Source organism: Poromitra crassiceps (genome assembly GCF_964638095.1).
Source record: "Poromitra crassiceps genome assembly, chromosome: 18".
NCBI classification, from domain to species: Eukaryota; Metazoa; Chordata; class Actinopteri; order Beryciformes; family Melamphaidae; genus Poromitra; species Poromitra crassiceps.
This window is the reverse complement of record NC_139636.1, coordinates 2,728,249-2,744,924: the sequence shown is the minus strand read 5'-3', so window position 1 is coordinate 2,744,924 and position 16,676 is coordinate 2,728,249. Positions and strand designations below refer to the sequence as shown.

The window sequence follows — 16,676 nt, the reverse complement described above, 5'->3', positions numbered from 1 at the left end:
AGAATATTTTTAAAAAAGTGGAGTAGATGTCTGTTGGAATGTGAGATGATTCTTAGGAACCTTTTCTGAATAATATACAGTTTGTTGAGATAGCGATGTCACCGCCCCTCCTGTGATGCTGTGCTCTTACTGTACATCAGCTGGCTGCTGGCATGGGCTTTTTGCTACTGTGCCGGTGTGCTGATGTCATCCTTAGGGGCCTCCTTTTCTCTTCCCTCTCTCTCTGATCTGGATGTCTGAGCGAGTGAGGGCTTGTTGTGCTGCGGGCTGAGGGAACTGGATGGGTCTCTCTGGCTGGGAGAGCAGGGGAGTGAGAGTGAGAGCAGCAGCGTGTTACTGTTCAGGGCTTCACCACGCTCCCTGGAGAGAGGCAATCTCGCTCCATCAGATGGGCCGGGTGTCCTTTTTGTACGCTGCTGATGCATCATAGCCATAAAAGGAGTTGGGCCATGGAGGTAAAGTGCTCTTCTTTTCCTCCCTTCCCCCCACAGTGCCGTGCTGCAGGACAGGCAAAACTCTGTGGGAACCAGTCCAGTCCAGTACTAGGCATAGTACTGTGTACATGTGGTCGAGTGTGGGTTTATGTTCTGCTAAGTGCAGTCCGGTCTAGGTAGCGTCTGTAGTGAAGTAAATCAAGATATTGTGGTACATGGTGCCATCGGTATTTATAGCTTTCTGAACAGCTGAAGCAGCAATGACAGCAAGCATGTCATGTCTTCCCTTTCTCCCTAGAGCATTCGCAGTGTTTCCCTTTAGCCGCTGCTGCAGAGACAGCCACTAAGGGACGGCATTAGCTGCTACACGTGCCTGGAGTCGGGATGAATGCTATTGCTAACCGATGATAAACACAGGTTTCCCAACATGGATTCCGGAGAAGCATAGACAAACTGAGTACAGGGTAGCAGGGTTGACCCGAATATGGCTGCTGGTTTTCTAATCCCTAATAGTGTGATCTCTGATTATCTGTCATTATATTGTCTTGCTGCTCTGGCATTCTTGCCCATTTGTCAGTTGTTGTTGTTGTTGTTGTTGTTGTTGTTGTTGTTGTTGTTGCTGTGACAGATATAATCTGAGCTGGTGTGTAATAAACCCATTTCCTGCCAGAGATGATCAGGGGACTCTGGACATCCACCCTGGATTTCACTCAGTGAGACAACTTGATAGGCTTTCTACTGGAAATGCTCTGGATTCCTTCTTGAACCTATACTTCTCCAGATCAATGCAACAACCAACGTTTAGCCCCATCAGATGTCCTGTTATCTGCATGCCGTGCCAGCCTGTGTTTGCAGTGGATACTTTGTTGTGGATATTGTAACCATTGCTCACCAACAACTTTGGGTTTTACCATCAGCCGCTGACACGTGTTTGACAGTCTGCTCTGGCTCTGCTGTGCTGTGCTGAATGTATCCAAGCACTCTTGAGCTGCTGTGAACATCTGTGTGTGTTTCAGAAGTGTGCACGCTGTGGGCATCCGGGTAGTATAGTGTTAGATTCCCTGCCTACCAACACGAGGGTCGCAGGTTCGCGCCCCCGTGTTACCTCCGGCTTGGTCGGGCGTCCATACAGGCACGATTGGCTGGTGTCTGCGCTGCGGGTGGGAAGCCGGATTAAGGGTATGTGTCCTCACCTGGTCGCTGCACTAGCGCCTCCTCTGGTCGGTCGGGACGCCTGTTCCCGGGCGGAAGGGAACTGGTGGGAATAGCATGATCCTCCCACATGCTACGTCCTGCCGGTGAAGCTCCCCGCTGTCAGGTGAATAGAACCAGCTGGCAACTGAGCATGTGATGGAGGAAGCATGGTGCTAGTCTACGGCTCTCTCCAGATCGGCAGAGGGGGCGGCGGCGGCGACCGGGGCAGCAGAGGAGGGGGGGAATTGGCCAAGTACAATTGGGGAGAAAATTGGGGGTGAAATCAGAAAAAAAGTGTGCATGCTGTGACTTCTGTCCCATCCTTCTCCTCGTAGGTTGACAAACAGCAGCAGAGCAAAGACTCTGTGTTCTTCCGCGATGGAGTGCGCAGAATTGATTTTGTCCTGTCGTATGTCGACGATAAAGACGGGGAGAGGAAACAGGTAAGAAACGCCATATAGATGACCACCTGTATGCAGCATATACAGGTATTTACTTATTTCACTGGCCTTTAGCAGATGTCTTTGATTTAACTGATGTTGCATTTCTCGTTGCATTTTTCTTTCCAGTATTTGTGATGGTGCTAGATTAGTTATTACTAACTGAAAGTGACACTGAATGTTAGTTATCCTGCCCACAACTTTCCCCCACGCTATATTGAAGTAACCGCTCAAGTTAATTCCATTGTGCAGATTCTATTTATAAGAGAGTAACAACTGTACTTTCAGGATATCTACATGACCACATGTGACACAGCTGCATACCCAAATACCACAAACACTGATAAAGTTAGATAAACCTTTATCCTCGGCTTGTGTCAGTAATCCTCTCAAGGAATGTTCTGAGGTCACTTCTACATTGAGATGAACATGTGAACCTACTAACTTAAGCAAATAAGCTTTATTTGTGTGGATGTCGAGTATTTGCCTACGGAGAAAAAGTCATTGGCCAGACACGTTTTTGTGGGACGGTCTGGTCACTCACTAGTCTGTTGAGTGGTGAATGGCCTAGTGTTTTGACACTGGGCTCTTAGCCGTGACACCTGGGTGTTACTGCTGTACGGCTGTGAGGGCAGTCTGCTGGGTTTGTCGGTGCCGTTTCCCTGAAACAGCCTGGTCAGTGAGTCAACACCCACATACTGTATCGCCCTCTGAAACAGCCTGGTCAGTGAGTCAACACCCACATACCGTATCGCCCTCTGAAACAGCCTGGTCAGTGAGTCAACACCCACAGACTCCTGGCCTGAACAGGAATTCACTCATTCTTTCCACAGTATATGATGACCAGCAAACAGGGGGGCCACACTTCCTGTGTGTGTCACCCAAATATGTTATACAGCAAATGATAACATTATCCTATCAGGCAATGTCAAGGGAGTATTCATTTATTATATAGACGACCTGGTGGTTGTCGTTTGTTGCTCTGTAGGAGAGGAGGAGGGAGTTTGAGGCCAACCTGGAGAACGTGGGCCTGCAGCTGGAGACGGAACATAAATCGGTAAGAACCCCCTGGCTCCTGTAAGAACCCCCTGGCTCCTGTAAGAACCCCCTGGCTCCCGTAAGAACCCCCTGGCTCCCGTAAGAACCCCCTGGCTCCTGATCGGATTATGTCTAGTAGGGGTGTCACAATATATCGTCCCACGAAATTTCGCGATAGTAAAACGTCACGATATGTATCGTTGACATGAAATCTCATATCGTGGATTTTTTTTTTTTTTTTTTTTTTTTTCCAAAAATAGACAAAGAAACGTCTTTGTTTGTTGAAGTTCAATGTGTGGAAAGTAGTTCAGTTGAACAAGTCTCTGAAGAGACACATGAGAAGTTATACAGGAGAGAAACCATTCAATTGAGTTTCTGGCAAAACTGTTTACTTGACAGGAAAAACTGAAGATGCATAAAAAATAGACTAAGAAAAGTCTTGTTGTTTGAGTTTGAAGAAAAACTGAAGATGCATAATGAGAATTTATACTGCTGAGAAACCTTTTAGTTCAAAGTAAATCTAAGTGACGGTGTAACTCATTCTATTTCAAGATAAGCCTTATCTCCAATCTCATGTTTTTTCTAGTTGTTATTGTAATAACAATTTCCCACAACAGCATGTTTTGTATTTGTGCATTTCAAATAAAATACTACTTTTCCAGTCATATATTGTCATTATTCAAGTTTAAAAAAATATTGTTAAAATCGCATCGTATCGTATCGTTATCGTGAACCCAGTATCGTGATACGTATCGTATCGTGAACTGAGTGTATCGTGACACCCCTAATGTCTAGTCATGTAATAGGATTATGTCTAATCATGTAATAGGATTATGTCTAGTCATGTAATAGGATTATGTCTAATCATGTAATAGGATTATGTCTAGTCATGTAATAGGATTATGTCTAGTCATGTAATATGATTATGTCTAGTCATGTAATAGGATTATGTCTAGTCATGTAATAGGGGTGCAAACTTTAGGCTGTTTTTGGGCCACTTCTTCTTTTCACAAAGGGAAAAATGACAGTGGCCATTTTTAGTGTTACAACAATGAATCCGAGCCAAGGCATCTTCATGACACAGCAAAAAAGGAATGGCATAGTTCCTCTCTATATGCTGTCTAGTCAAGAGAGATGATAAATTACCTACCGTTTCAGATAGAAACTGATAAACACCTTGACCAACAGTATATTACTTTATTACTAAATGACGGTTGTTTATTATGTTATGGCTCTGTCGCACTTATACACCCATTGTACTTAAACACTTTCCTCACTCTCCTTCTCATCAGGACTCAGATGATGGGAAGACTTATTTCCTGAAGATCCACGCTCCGTGGGAAGTGCTGGCCACCTACGCAGACGTGCTGAAGATCAAGGTGCCCTTCAAGGCCAACGACATCCCCAACCACACGGAGATCCCCATGAACTGGCTGTCCACCCCCTTCCGTCTGCCCGAGCACGTCATGCACCCCAAGGAGCACGACTACTTTACCGCTGCCTTCAACAAGAGCAAGTCCGACTTCTTCCTCATCGACGACAAAGAGACGTTCTTCCCTCCCTCCACTCGCAACAGGATAGTAAGAACACTTTCTTATCTTTATTTGTGTCCTTGAAACGATAAGATCCCACTTGACATTCTGGACAAAACGGAGTTTGTTCTAAATATAATATAGTTCTGTAAGCAGGCCTATACATGTGGCTTTTGAAAATGCTGATTTAAGTGCACATTTAAAAGATTATATTAGCGTTGCTCCATGGGATGTGAGAACTTTAACGTCCATTATTGCCAAACTGTTCTGAATTCAGATTCAGACTGTAGTTCCCCCCACTAAACATAATAAAACATTACTGTACATCCTCCTGTTTGTCTGTCTGTGCAGGTCTACTACATCCTGTTTATCTGTCTGTGCAGGTCTACTACATCCTGTTTGTCTGTCTGTGCAGGTCTACTACATCCTGTTTATCTGTCTGTGCAGGTCTACTGCATCCTGTTTGTCTGTCTGTGCAGGTCTACTACATCCTGTTTGTCTGTGCAGGTCTACTACATCCTGTTTGTCTGTCTGTGCAGGTCTATTACATCCTGTTTGTCTGTCTGTGCAGGTCTACTACATCCTGTTTGTCTGTCTGTGCAGGTCTACTACATCCTGTTTATCTGTCTGAGCACGTCTACTACATCCTGTTTGTCTGTCTGTGCAGGTCTACTACATCCTGTTTGTCTGTCTGTGCAGGTCTACTGCATCCTGTTTGTCTGTCTGTGCAGGTCTACTACATCCTGTTTGTCTGTCTGTGCAGGTCTACTACATCCTGTTTGTCTGTCTGCAGGTCTACTACATCCTGTTTGTCTGTCTGTGCAGGTCTACTACATCCTGTTTGTCTGTCTGCAGGTCTACTACATCCTGTTTGTCTGTCTGCAGGTCTACTACATCCTGTTTGTCTGTCTGTAGGTCTACTACATCCTGTTTGTCTGTCTGCAGGTCTACTACATCCTGTTTGTCTGTCTGCAGGTCTACTACATCCTGTTTGTCTGTCTGTGCAGTTCTACTACATCCTGTTTGTCTGTCTGTGCAGGTCTACTACATCCTGTTTGTCTGTCTGTGCAGGTCTACTACATCCTGTTTGTCTGTCTGTGCAGGTCTACTACATCCTGTTTGTCTGTCTGTGCAGGTCTACTACATCCTGTTTGTCTGTCTGTGCAGGTCTACTACATCCTGTTTGTCTGTCTGTGCAGGTCTACTACATCCTGTTTGTCTGTCTGTGCAGGTCTACTACATCCTGTTTGTCTGTCTGCAGGTCTACTACATCCTGTTTGTCTGTCTGCAGGTCTACTACAACCTGTTTGTCTGTCTGCAGGTCTACTACATCCTGGCTTGCTGTCCGTACTACAGGAATGAATGTGACTGTTTGTCTTTCTGTGCAGGTCTACTACATCCTGTCTGTCTGTGCAGGTCTACTACATCCTGTTTGTCTGTCTGTGCAGGTCTACTACATCCTGTTTGTCTGTCTGTGCAGGTCTACTACATCCTGTTTGTCTGTCTGTGCAGGTCTACTACATCCTGTTTGTCTGTCTGTGCAGGTCTACTACATCCTGTTTGTCTGTCTGTGCAGGTCTACTACATCCTGGCTCGCTGTCCGTACTACAGGAATGAGTGTGAGGATAAAGACAAGAAGGGAATCAAGAGGCTGCTCAACAATGGCACCTACACGTCTGCCTTCCCTCTGCACGATGTGAGGCTCTTTTGGTCGATAAGCACTCCTTTATCACTGGAATATGCCACGAGGTCTAGAATGGAATGTGCACTCAAGCACTAATGCTGTTTGAGGCAGTGTTGGGTGTACAGTAGTAGCATTGTGAGGATGAATAACATGGCAATAATGTAATGATAAAATAACAATAATAAAGTGTGTGTGTGTGTGTGTGTGTGTGTGTGTGTGTGTGTGTGTGTGTGCGTGTAGTCTAGATACTGGATAAGGTCGAAGGATGTTAACTGCGAAAGTGAGAGACACGATCTCTACAAATACTGGGCCAAATTCTTATGCTTCTTCAAGGAGCAGCCGCTCAACCTGATAAGGTAGAACCTCAAAACAAATCACTCATTTCTCTTGTGCATTTAGACATCAACCTGGCAGAAGGACTTACAGCCAGAATTGTGTTGTTTTTGCCTCAAACAGGAAGTACTATGGGGAGAAGATAGGGGTTTATTTTGCGTGGCTGGGCTTCTACACCGAGATGCTGTTCTTCGCTGCAGTAGTGGGCGTGATCTGTTTCGTCTATGGACTCCTCACCTACGATGAAAACGAGTGGAGGTGAGTCCTGCCGAGAACGCTTGACTTGATCTTAACCATTTTTAACTCATGTGTGCTTGTTATGTAGGCGTTTCATATGCCACCACGTCAGCATGTTGACCATTGTTATTTTTTCACCAAAAAACAAAAATGCATTTAGCAAAGAAATTTGCAGCGAGGAGATCGGAGGCAACATCATCATGTGTCCGCTGTGTGACAAGAAGTGTGGCTACTGGAAGCTCAACTCAACGTGCAGCTCGTCGTGGGTAAGACATCCTGGCTTTGTGTTTAAGATCAGTCGTCCTTTTTACTTTGTTCATTCTCTTCCTGTGTGACATATTTATTGGGCGATTGTAACTGAAGATCGATAATCCTTTGTTCAATATGACCTCGTAATTTCTCATAATGTTCTTTCAGCAATCACACCTGTTTGACAACTCGGGGACGGTGTTCTTTGCCATATTCATGGGGATTTGGGGTGAGTGAAATGTCTTCAATCTGCATTTTGTATTTTCTGATCGAGTGTACCACCTAGTGGAGTGCACCACCTAGTGGAGTGCACCACCTAGTGGAGGCGGTTCAATCCTAAAATATGGCCAGACGGCAACTAATCTGATTATTCATTCAAAATCACTGCTACTCCCTCTGCAAAATACCAGTATGACTAAGTAACAGTGTTGGGGGTAACTCATTACAAAAGTAACATATTACATGTAATATATTACTTTTAGCAGTAACTCAGTAATATAACTTATTACTTATAGGATTTCAGTAATATTATACCACTTACTTTGTCAAGTAACTCAAATTACAAATTGAGTTACATTTTATTAAATCAAAGCATATATTTAAAAAAGATACAATCATTGCCTAATCAAACTGTGTGTTTTTATGCAAATAACCACTATAGATGACAATAACAAAGGAAAAGAATAACATTTAGAATTTTGGATTGTTTACACTGACTTCAAGGCGGTTGAAATTATTTTTTGGATGGTCCCGGGGCAGCGATGTCATTCTGCTGCTGCTGTTGTTTTGGTGAAACTAATGCAAAAGTAGTGTAATAAGTAACACAGAAAGTTATATTGTAAAGTAACTTATTACTTTCAAATGAAAGTAACTAGTAATATGTAGTATATTACATTTTGAAAGTAACTTGCCCAACACTGCTAAGTAAGCATAGTGTATGAAAACAGTTGGTGTCTGTTTCTACTGCAAACCTTCTTACATGCACAGAATATGATGACTCACTGGAGTGGAGTCTCCCTTCTCCCTTTAAATTAAATAAAAACTTGATTGTTCCGAAAGGAAGAATTATTTTGCAGACAGGGTACATTCAAAAGACTCATAATAAATAACACAATAGCTACATACAGTATAACATAAAAGCACAATAACATACCAACAAACTGTCATAACATGTAATGTCACGTGTACTGTAGCTACTTTCATGTGTATAGATTGAGTAATCTAATTGTAGTGGGTATGAATTCATCAGTTGTACCTGACTCACACCAAATAACCTTAGTGGCTATTTTCATTCAGCTTTCCAGTGTGATTTTATTGTGTGTTTAAGCCTCCAAACCAGGCTGTGATACAAAAAGATACAAATGGGATAAGGTCATCATCTTACCATGATGCTCCTGATGTAACGGCTCGTGTGCCTCTGCAGTGACTCTGTTCCTGGAGTTCTGGAAGCGCCGGCAGGCCCGTCTGGCATACGAGTGGGACCTGGTGGACTTTGAGGAAGAGCAGCAGCAGCTGCAGCTTCGGCCAGAGTACGAGGCCAAGTGCACCAACCGCAGGCTGAACCACATCACTCAGGTGTTTGAGTGCCCATGACTTTCTCATCTCTAACACTGAGCAAAGGACTGTGCAGAATTATTACGCTAAGGATTATTTTAAAGCCCCAATATTTAGAAAGATGCCGAGCAGCAGCGGCCTCTGCTGCCACAAGTGGTAATTACAGCATGCCAATAGATACGTTCAGATGTCAGCCTTATTTCACTGTTTCTGCTTGTACTCTTCCTCTCTGCAGTGTTGATAACATACTCCTCTGAAAAAGAAGGAGCTCCAAATATCTCCAAATGTTGCTCTTTTGAAGAATAGCGCCGCTAATGAAGCTATGCTAACTCAAAGCGATAAACACATTTCAGTCAGTTCCTATGCGTACTTCACAATAAAAGCGTCACGTTAGTTTGTCAGCAGGAAACTTTTAATATGAAGGAGCTGCAGCAGGAAATGGAGTTACATCCGGGTAACTTCATTTCTGCAGGTGCTCCGACCCGCTCACCAAAGTTGCATAGGGTGCAGAGTGGGAATGACAGAGCGAGGCACCATTCTCCCTATTATAAATCAGTGTATTGTACCATCAAAATTATTTAGAAACGAAGTTACCCCAAGTTATATTAAGGTAAAATAGTTACATATTGGGGCTTTAAGTACTTCATGCCTCTGGTATGGTATCTATGCAGGGAGCCATTTGCAGACATTGTCAACTGTATTTGAGCCCGACTCCTGCGTTTGGGGGACAAGGGATGGTCTACTGATAAGCGGTTGATCATATTGTTTTTCAGTGTCCATTGGCTGCTCTAATACTGTATGTAGATAGTAGAGCGGCTATCATTTGCCCTGACCGTCCACCACTTCCCACCTGTCTGTAGGAGATGGAGTGGGTTCTCGACAGGACTGCTTTTGATCTAGCGGGGAAAGTGTTATTGTCCTTGGCCACCGTCACGCTGTGGGTAAGGGTGGCACTATAACGCGGAATGCCCGTTTGGTGAGGAAGAGGTATTGGTGTGGTCTAGCTTGTGTTTGGTGAGGAAGAGGTATTGGTGTGGTCTAGCTTGTGTAAATAACATAGGCATTTCTGGAAAGACTCGAAGAGGCATGAGGTTCCATCTCTATTGGCAGCATTATTATCCCTGAGGGATCTTGGACAGGTTACTGCGAAAAGCATGGCTTCAACCAGGAGACTGCTAAGGGACGGATTGGGCCTGCACACACATGGAGCTCTGATTGGGCTTCTTAGTGTAATGGGTTGAGAAAATGGACCTGTAGAGAAATTAAAATGGACAATTAGACTATTAGAGATTAGAGGATTCAAAAGTATATGGGAAAAAAGGGAACCCCTATTTTTTTATTTGATTTCATTTATTTTTCATTATCCTGCATGGTTATCCTGTTACTCAAATGGTTTGGAAAAGAGACATTCGTTTATTTGGGCTGCAAGTCTTATACCTCCACGCCGCTAGAGGGCGCTATGCGCCTGAGGAATAACAGCGTTACAGAGGCCGGCACCACAGAACAATAAACCCTGCGGCGTACGTGACAAGAAGCTGAACTTCTCTCTGCCTCTGTTCTTTAAAACCACAGCGCAACACCACAGGACCATTAAATTGCCCATCCTGACACCATCCAAGTTAGGGAGGCAACAAATTGTGAAATAGGGGTTCCCTTTTTTCCCATATACTTTTGAATCCTCTAATCTCTAATAGTCTAATTGTCAATTTTAATTTCTCTACAGGTCCATTTTCTCAACCCATTACATTAGCTCCGCCTCTCATCTGAGGCCAGTGGTCATTCAAAGGGCACCTGGCCATTCAGAGCGGTCTTTTCAGGATATAACCAGCGTGATCTGACTCCATTGTCCATGCTTTGCTTGGTTACTATGTAGGAAATGGAGCCTTACTTACCCATAACAAGCCAGTGTGCTCGCACATGCCTGTCTGGAGCCACCGTCCTATTCTGGGTGAGAATCAAACCTTTTGATTGATTTGATTGTTGATACACTTTATAAATCAAAATCCCCTCCATCTTCCCTCTGTATCTCTATTGTCTTTTCCATCTTGTTCTTCATCATCATCATCATCATCACTGTCATGTGACCAGAATGTGCATCATCGGTCATCATGATCAGTAGACCCTCTAATGTGAATATTTAGCACCTAACAGCTTTACTATGTTTTACTGTATATCACCTCTATTTTACTGTATATAACCTCTCAAAAATAATATACAACTTGAAATGAGAATGACAATCATTGGCGAGATCAAGATTCTATTGGGGCTCACGGGGGCATGTGTGCATCCTGCGAGCACGACACTCGTTTTATTGTGTTTCCTGTAAGTTGTTGTCAACAATGTCATCTTGCTCACCCCATGTCAATGTCTGTGTGTGTGTTTGCGCCTGCAACACTTTTGATATGGTATTTTATTTTCATTGTAACATTTGTCTTGTGATTTGCTGTGCCACGTAGCTGTCTTTCATCTGTCCTCCTCGCTGTTGTGTCTGTCCCAAAGATCTCATTGATCATTGCCTGCATCATTGGGGTGATAGCGTACCGCCTGGCGGTATATGCAGCGTTCGCCAGCATCATGAAGGACAGTCCCACCAACAACCTGGAGGTGGTGGGCTCCCTCATCACGCCACAGCTGGCCACCTCTGTCACCGCCTCCTGCATCAACTTTGTCATCATCATGATCCTGAACCTCATGTATGAGAGAGTGGCTGTCTGGATCACTGACATGGGTGAGGGCCAGAGAGAGAAAAGCATACCCGGGCATTTACTTGACCTACGTATCGATTTGATTGACTCTATCCACGTATTGAAGTATCTCCTGTCGTGTCAGTCCTTGGCATTGTTCAAGTGTGTCAAAAAGTGTTCTTCCTAATGTTTATTATGCATTGAACATGTTGCATTAACTCTCCATGTGACAGAAATCCCCAAGACTCACCTGGAGTATGAGAACAAACTGACGATGAAGATGTTCCTCTTCCAGTTTGTCAACTACTACTCCTCCTGCTTCTACGTGGCTTTCTTTAAGGGCAAGTTTGTTGGCTATCCTGGAGACTACGCTTACATGTTTGGCAAATGGAGCAAACTGAGGAATGAGGAGGTACCATACATGACTAGATTACAATACATTTGATTACTACGGGCAATTCTAGTTAGAGAATTTGAGTCAAGGCTGTGTTTTTCTCTTTCCCATCCTCCCTGTATTCAGTGTGACCCTGGTGGCTGCCTGATTGAGCTGACCACCCAGCTGGTGATCGTGATGACCGGGAAACAGGTGTGGGGCAACATCCAGGAGGCTCTGGTCCCGTGAGTACTGCATCCTCATACAGTACCCTGTAGTCTCATCCTCTCTATAGAGGCACACTCACAAATCTCCTATTAACCACAGCTGCCTTGGAAGTCCATTTGAGAATTGGCTGTGTGTGTGTGTGTGTGTCTGTGTGTGTGTGTGTGTGTGTGTGTGTGTGTGTGTCTGTCTGTCTGTCTGTCTGTCTGTCTGTCTGTCTGCATGCGTGTAGCTGTGGACCTGCCCTATGGCCAACAGAGTGTGTGTTAGTCTACATGACCTGAAAGAGCCTCTCTATTATGACCCTGTCTGCCCTCCAGGTGGCTGATGAACTGGTGGGGGAGCAGGAAGGCCAGGAGCCATCCGGAGAGTCTGTACAGTCGCTGGGAGCAGGACCATGACCTGCAGTGCTTTGGACAGCTCGGCCTCTTCTACGAGTACCTGGAGATGGGTAAACAATCACACTCGGCTCAATGCATACATTGATTTAGGGAGTTAGATACTTGAAAGCAGGACTGCAGTCAAGAGCTTCTTAGTCGACTCAAAGGCAATTCCAAACGCCACGTCCAGTCAAGTTGGAGTTAAGACCAAGTCGAGACCGAGACCAGAGCAGGTTCAGTCCAGTCGGCATGCTAGCTAGATAACTAGCGCCTTGGGATAACTGTTATGATTTGCCGCTATATAAATATAAAATTGATTGAAAATTAATTGATTGACCAAGACAAGTCCAAGTCAAAATAGACTGACTGAAAGATAAATACAGGTAGATAGATAGATAGATAGATAGATAGATAGATAGATAGATAGATAGATAGATAGATAGATAGATAGATAGATAGATAAATTAGATAGACATAGCTGTATAAGTTGCAGTAAACCTGAGGTCCTACAGAGGGCAGTGTTTCCCTCACCAACACCTTCCCTCTCTGTGTCCCAGTGATTCAGTTTGGTTTCATCACGTTGTTCGTGGCCTCCTTCCCCCTGGCCCCCCTGCTGGCGCTCATCAACAACATCATCGAGGTGCGAGTGGACGCCTGGAAGTTCACCACTCAGTTCAGACGGCCCGTGGCAGCCAAGGCTCACAGCATCGGAGCCTGGGAGGAAATCCTCAACGGGGTGGCCGTCCTCTCCGTCGTCACCAATGTGAGTGTTTGACTAGTTCTGTCTACCGCTCATTAATCCACTGCTTCCACCTAGATTTGACTGTTAATACTCAGACTCATATCAGGCCCATAACTGTTATACTGTAATATGAGTCCAGTTCCACATACAAGTGATAGTGTTTAAATTTGATCTCTGTCTGTCCTTCCCGCTCCTTTACCTGCTTTGTAGGCGTTCATTGTGGCCTTCACGTCTGATATGATCCCTCGGCTTGTGTACATGTATGCCTACCAGCCACAAGGTGATCACACCATGAAAGGCTACATAAACAACAGCCTGTCCGTGTTCAATATCTCTGCATTCCCTGAGGACAACCGGCCTGAGGACGCGGAGAACCCTATCTGGTTCGACAGCTCCATCATGACTACCTGCAGGTGTGTGTGTGTGTGTGTGTCTGTCAGGGTCTGTAATTACCACTCGATTACCACGCGCCAAGTATCAAATGTCAGTAAGTTTTGTGTTCGACAGGTAAATCGATATTTTCGATTTCCCTGTCGAGCCTGTCACAGTGGCTGGTAACTTTTAGATTATTTTATAGAGTCTTCGCTTGTTCTCAAACTTTGTCTCTACTGGCTGGTACACTATCCCTGACCATGATCCAACCACATCTATAATAATGGCCTGCTATGCTGATCTACACAGAGGAGTGTCTGAACTTCTGTTTCTCTGCTATGCTGATCTACACAAAGGAGTGTCTAAACTTCTGTTTCTCTGCTATGCTGATCTACACAAAGGAGTGTCTGAACTTCTGTTTCTCTGCTATGCTGATCTACACAAAGGAGTGTCTGAACTTCTGTTTCTCTGCTATGCTGATCTACACAAAGGAGTGTCTGAACTTCTGTTTCTCTGCCGCTCAGATGGTTGACTAGCCTTTAAATTGAATGCTATTCCCATGAAAAACAAAGACAGAAAGAGATCCATTGGATAAGTGAGTTGGGAAGTTTTATGCCGTTTTACGTGCGATCGGGCTGAAACTTTCAGGAAGTGTAAAGAACACCCATGCGGGTGACCTGACAGAGCCAGATTCTTTAATTAGGGCAGATTAATTGCCCTAAGGCTGATTGCCCTAAGGCTGAGGCTATAGTTCAGTGATGATTGTCATCAGTGATAATGTCGTCAGTGATGATGTCATCAGTGTGAGGCTATAAGTGATGGGAGTATAAGTAGGTAGAATGATAATCGGGAGGAACCAGACGGAGACGATGGCTTCCGCCCCTGGGCTGTGCGGATTTTTTAATTGGGTGATTGCCCTAATTATGATGTCATAGAGCAGGCGAGGCCGCGACGCGCAGTAGTCATCAGTAGTTGTGTTTCCATTACCCTCAGAAATGCGCAAAATCTAAATATCGCAATAGAAATTGGGTAATGGAAACACGTGAATTTCGAAAAACCTCCCAAATATCGCAAAAAGTTTTTTCGCTCTCATGAGGTGGTTTTTCAGACGTGTCGATATAGAAGTTTATCGCAAAAGTGTAATGGAAACACATTTTTCGCATTTGCACGTCATGTGACCCATATTATCCCTTGGAAAAGGAGCGGAAAATAAGTTTGGTAAGTAAGGTTCGATAGCCGTGTCAAAACCTCCGCAGCAAGTGGAAAACTTTGAAGCAACGCTACCTAGCAGAAAGACGAGTGTTATGCAAAAGCGTAGCCGGGCAAATTAGATAATGTTTAATGGCAGAAATCGGTCCATGGTGACAGCAGGCTGCCTGTGTGCGCGCATTTGGCACAGCGGCGAGATGAGAGGATGAAAAGCACACACTGGTGCGGTGGTGCTGTCTGAAGTGAATACAGTGACTGTGAGTAGGCTAATACATTGCACACGTTTCAGGTGCAATTATAGAACCAAATCAGCCTTTTCCCCCCTCCATCTCTAAATCGGACCAGTTGTAGGCTATTAGGCTACCTTTTTTCCTCTGCCTGTCGCGCTGACTGCATTCACGCAGCCAGCAACATTTTGCGACTCATTTTCTTTTGAATTGATAATCAGGCTCGTTTATATGCATTGTAACTTCATGTTGGGATTTGCATTGACCATTGGTTGGATTTGAGCATGCAGGGGACGGGATATGGGGCAGATCCCCGTGCGTAATCACTGTGGCAGCTGCTGCAACGGGGAATCACTCAAACGCAACTTCAATGGAAACGCCTACAAGTCGCAATTGTACATTGTCGAAGTTGTAGAAATATCGCAATTCTTTTGCGAAAAACTGTAATGGAAACACAGCTAGTGATGTCATAAGAGCAGGTGAGCCTGCACAGCGGCCGAGCTGCGTATGCGAGCTGCAGGGCCAGCTCAGTGAGCTGCAGGGCGAGCCTAGGAATAGATAGATAGATAGATAGATATGCTTTATTCCAGACTCAAGGTCCATACAAAAATACAATCAAATACACACGATACAAAAAAGATTAAAAGAAAACACAAAATAAAAATAGTCTAGTGACTCATTTTAAAAGACACCTATACCAGTGCTCCCAAAGCTGAGACGTGCAGTGTGTGGCACTGTACGCAATGTTCACCAGCACCACCACAAGTTGATTTTCAGAATCATTTAACCGACAGATAAACCTGTACATTACATTTCTCAAGACAGCTTGCAGTGTGTTCACTCCAGCACTCACAAACATCTCACTCGCACTAGTCCATCTGGGCCTTTTTAACAGTATTCTCAGAGCATCATTATATGCCACTTGCAGTCTCTGAAGGCTGGCTTTTTTATAGTTCAACCACAGATGTGCAGTGTACAAAGGTGAACAATATGCTGTAAACAGAGTCAGCTTCACTCCATCAGTGCAACAACCAAATTTACCTGACAATACATTTGCTCGCACATACAACATACGACACTGACGATAAATGTCCTCGTCATCTGTCAGTTGGTCTGTGATCACGTGACCAAGATATTTAACTTCACTGCAGACATTCAGAACGTTACCAGACAGTTTAAAGTCAGGAAAGGTCATACGTCTATCTTCCACGGTTCTGCAAATCATAATAGCACTTTTTGCATCGTTATATTTTACATCCTGTTGTTCCCCAAACACAGAGCACACATTAAGGAGCTGCTGCAGACTGGCTGAGCTCGGGCTAAAAATGACACAATCATCCGCGTACATAAGATGGTTCATCACTGTACTGCCGACCATACAGCCAGTTTTACATAGGCATAATTTACATGATAGATCGTTCATGTAGAAATGGAATAAAACAGGAGACAAAATGCTCCCCTGTCTCACCCCATTGCTGACATGAAAATGAGCAGACATACTGTTGTCCCATTTAACCTGCATGGTCTGTTGGGCATACCAATAGGACAGGATTCTAACAGATTCATTCTAACATTCTAATGGAGCGCGCGTCGCCAGGAAATCCCTTGAGATTTAAATCTCTTTTCCGAGGGAGACCTGGCCAAGACAAGACAGCATGCCAGTTACAATTACAGCTAAAAATGTAAATGCAAATAAAACACAACAGGCAAATAATACAGACATCAAATACACAAGACAGACTAAAATTCAGCTCAGTTTAAGCAGTTGC

The 16,676-nt window shown here is 44.3% G+C and overlaps 1 protein-coding gene across 1 annotated transcript in view; it reads left to right on the top strand.

Moving 5' to 3' along the window:
• ano5a (anoctamin 5a) overlaps positions 1-16,676 on the top strand; it is a 41,610-nt gene that overhangs the window by 21,183 nt on the left and 3,751 nt on the right. Inside the window, exons 3-18 of the mRNA XM_083654577.1 lie at positions 1,964-2,071; positions 3,057-3,125; positions 4,399-4,686; positions 6,215-6,334; positions 6,563-6,678; positions 6,779-6,913; positions 7,053-7,158; positions 7,310-7,370; positions 8,565-8,716; positions 10,569-10,643; positions 11,195-11,423; positions 11,613-11,791; positions 11,900-11,997; positions 12,298-12,428; positions 12,915-13,120; positions 13,310-13,512. Coding sequence (XP_083510703.1) covers positions 1,964-2,071; positions 3,057-3,125; positions 4,399-4,686; positions 6,215-6,334; positions 6,563-6,678; positions 6,779-6,913; positions 7,053-7,158; positions 7,310-7,370; positions 8,565-8,716; positions 10,569-10,643; positions 11,195-11,423; positions 11,613-11,791; positions 11,900-11,997; positions 12,298-12,428; positions 12,915-13,120; positions 13,310-13,512 — 2,276 coding nt within the window. The remainder of the gene's footprint in view (positions 1-1,963; positions 2,072-3,056; positions 3,126-4,398; positions 4,687-6,214; positions 6,335-6,562; positions 6,679-6,778; positions 6,914-7,052; positions 7,159-7,309; positions 7,371-8,564; positions 8,717-10,568; positions 10,644-11,194; positions 11,424-11,612; positions 11,792-11,899; positions 11,998-12,297; positions 12,429-12,914; positions 13,121-13,309; positions 13,513-16,676) is intronic.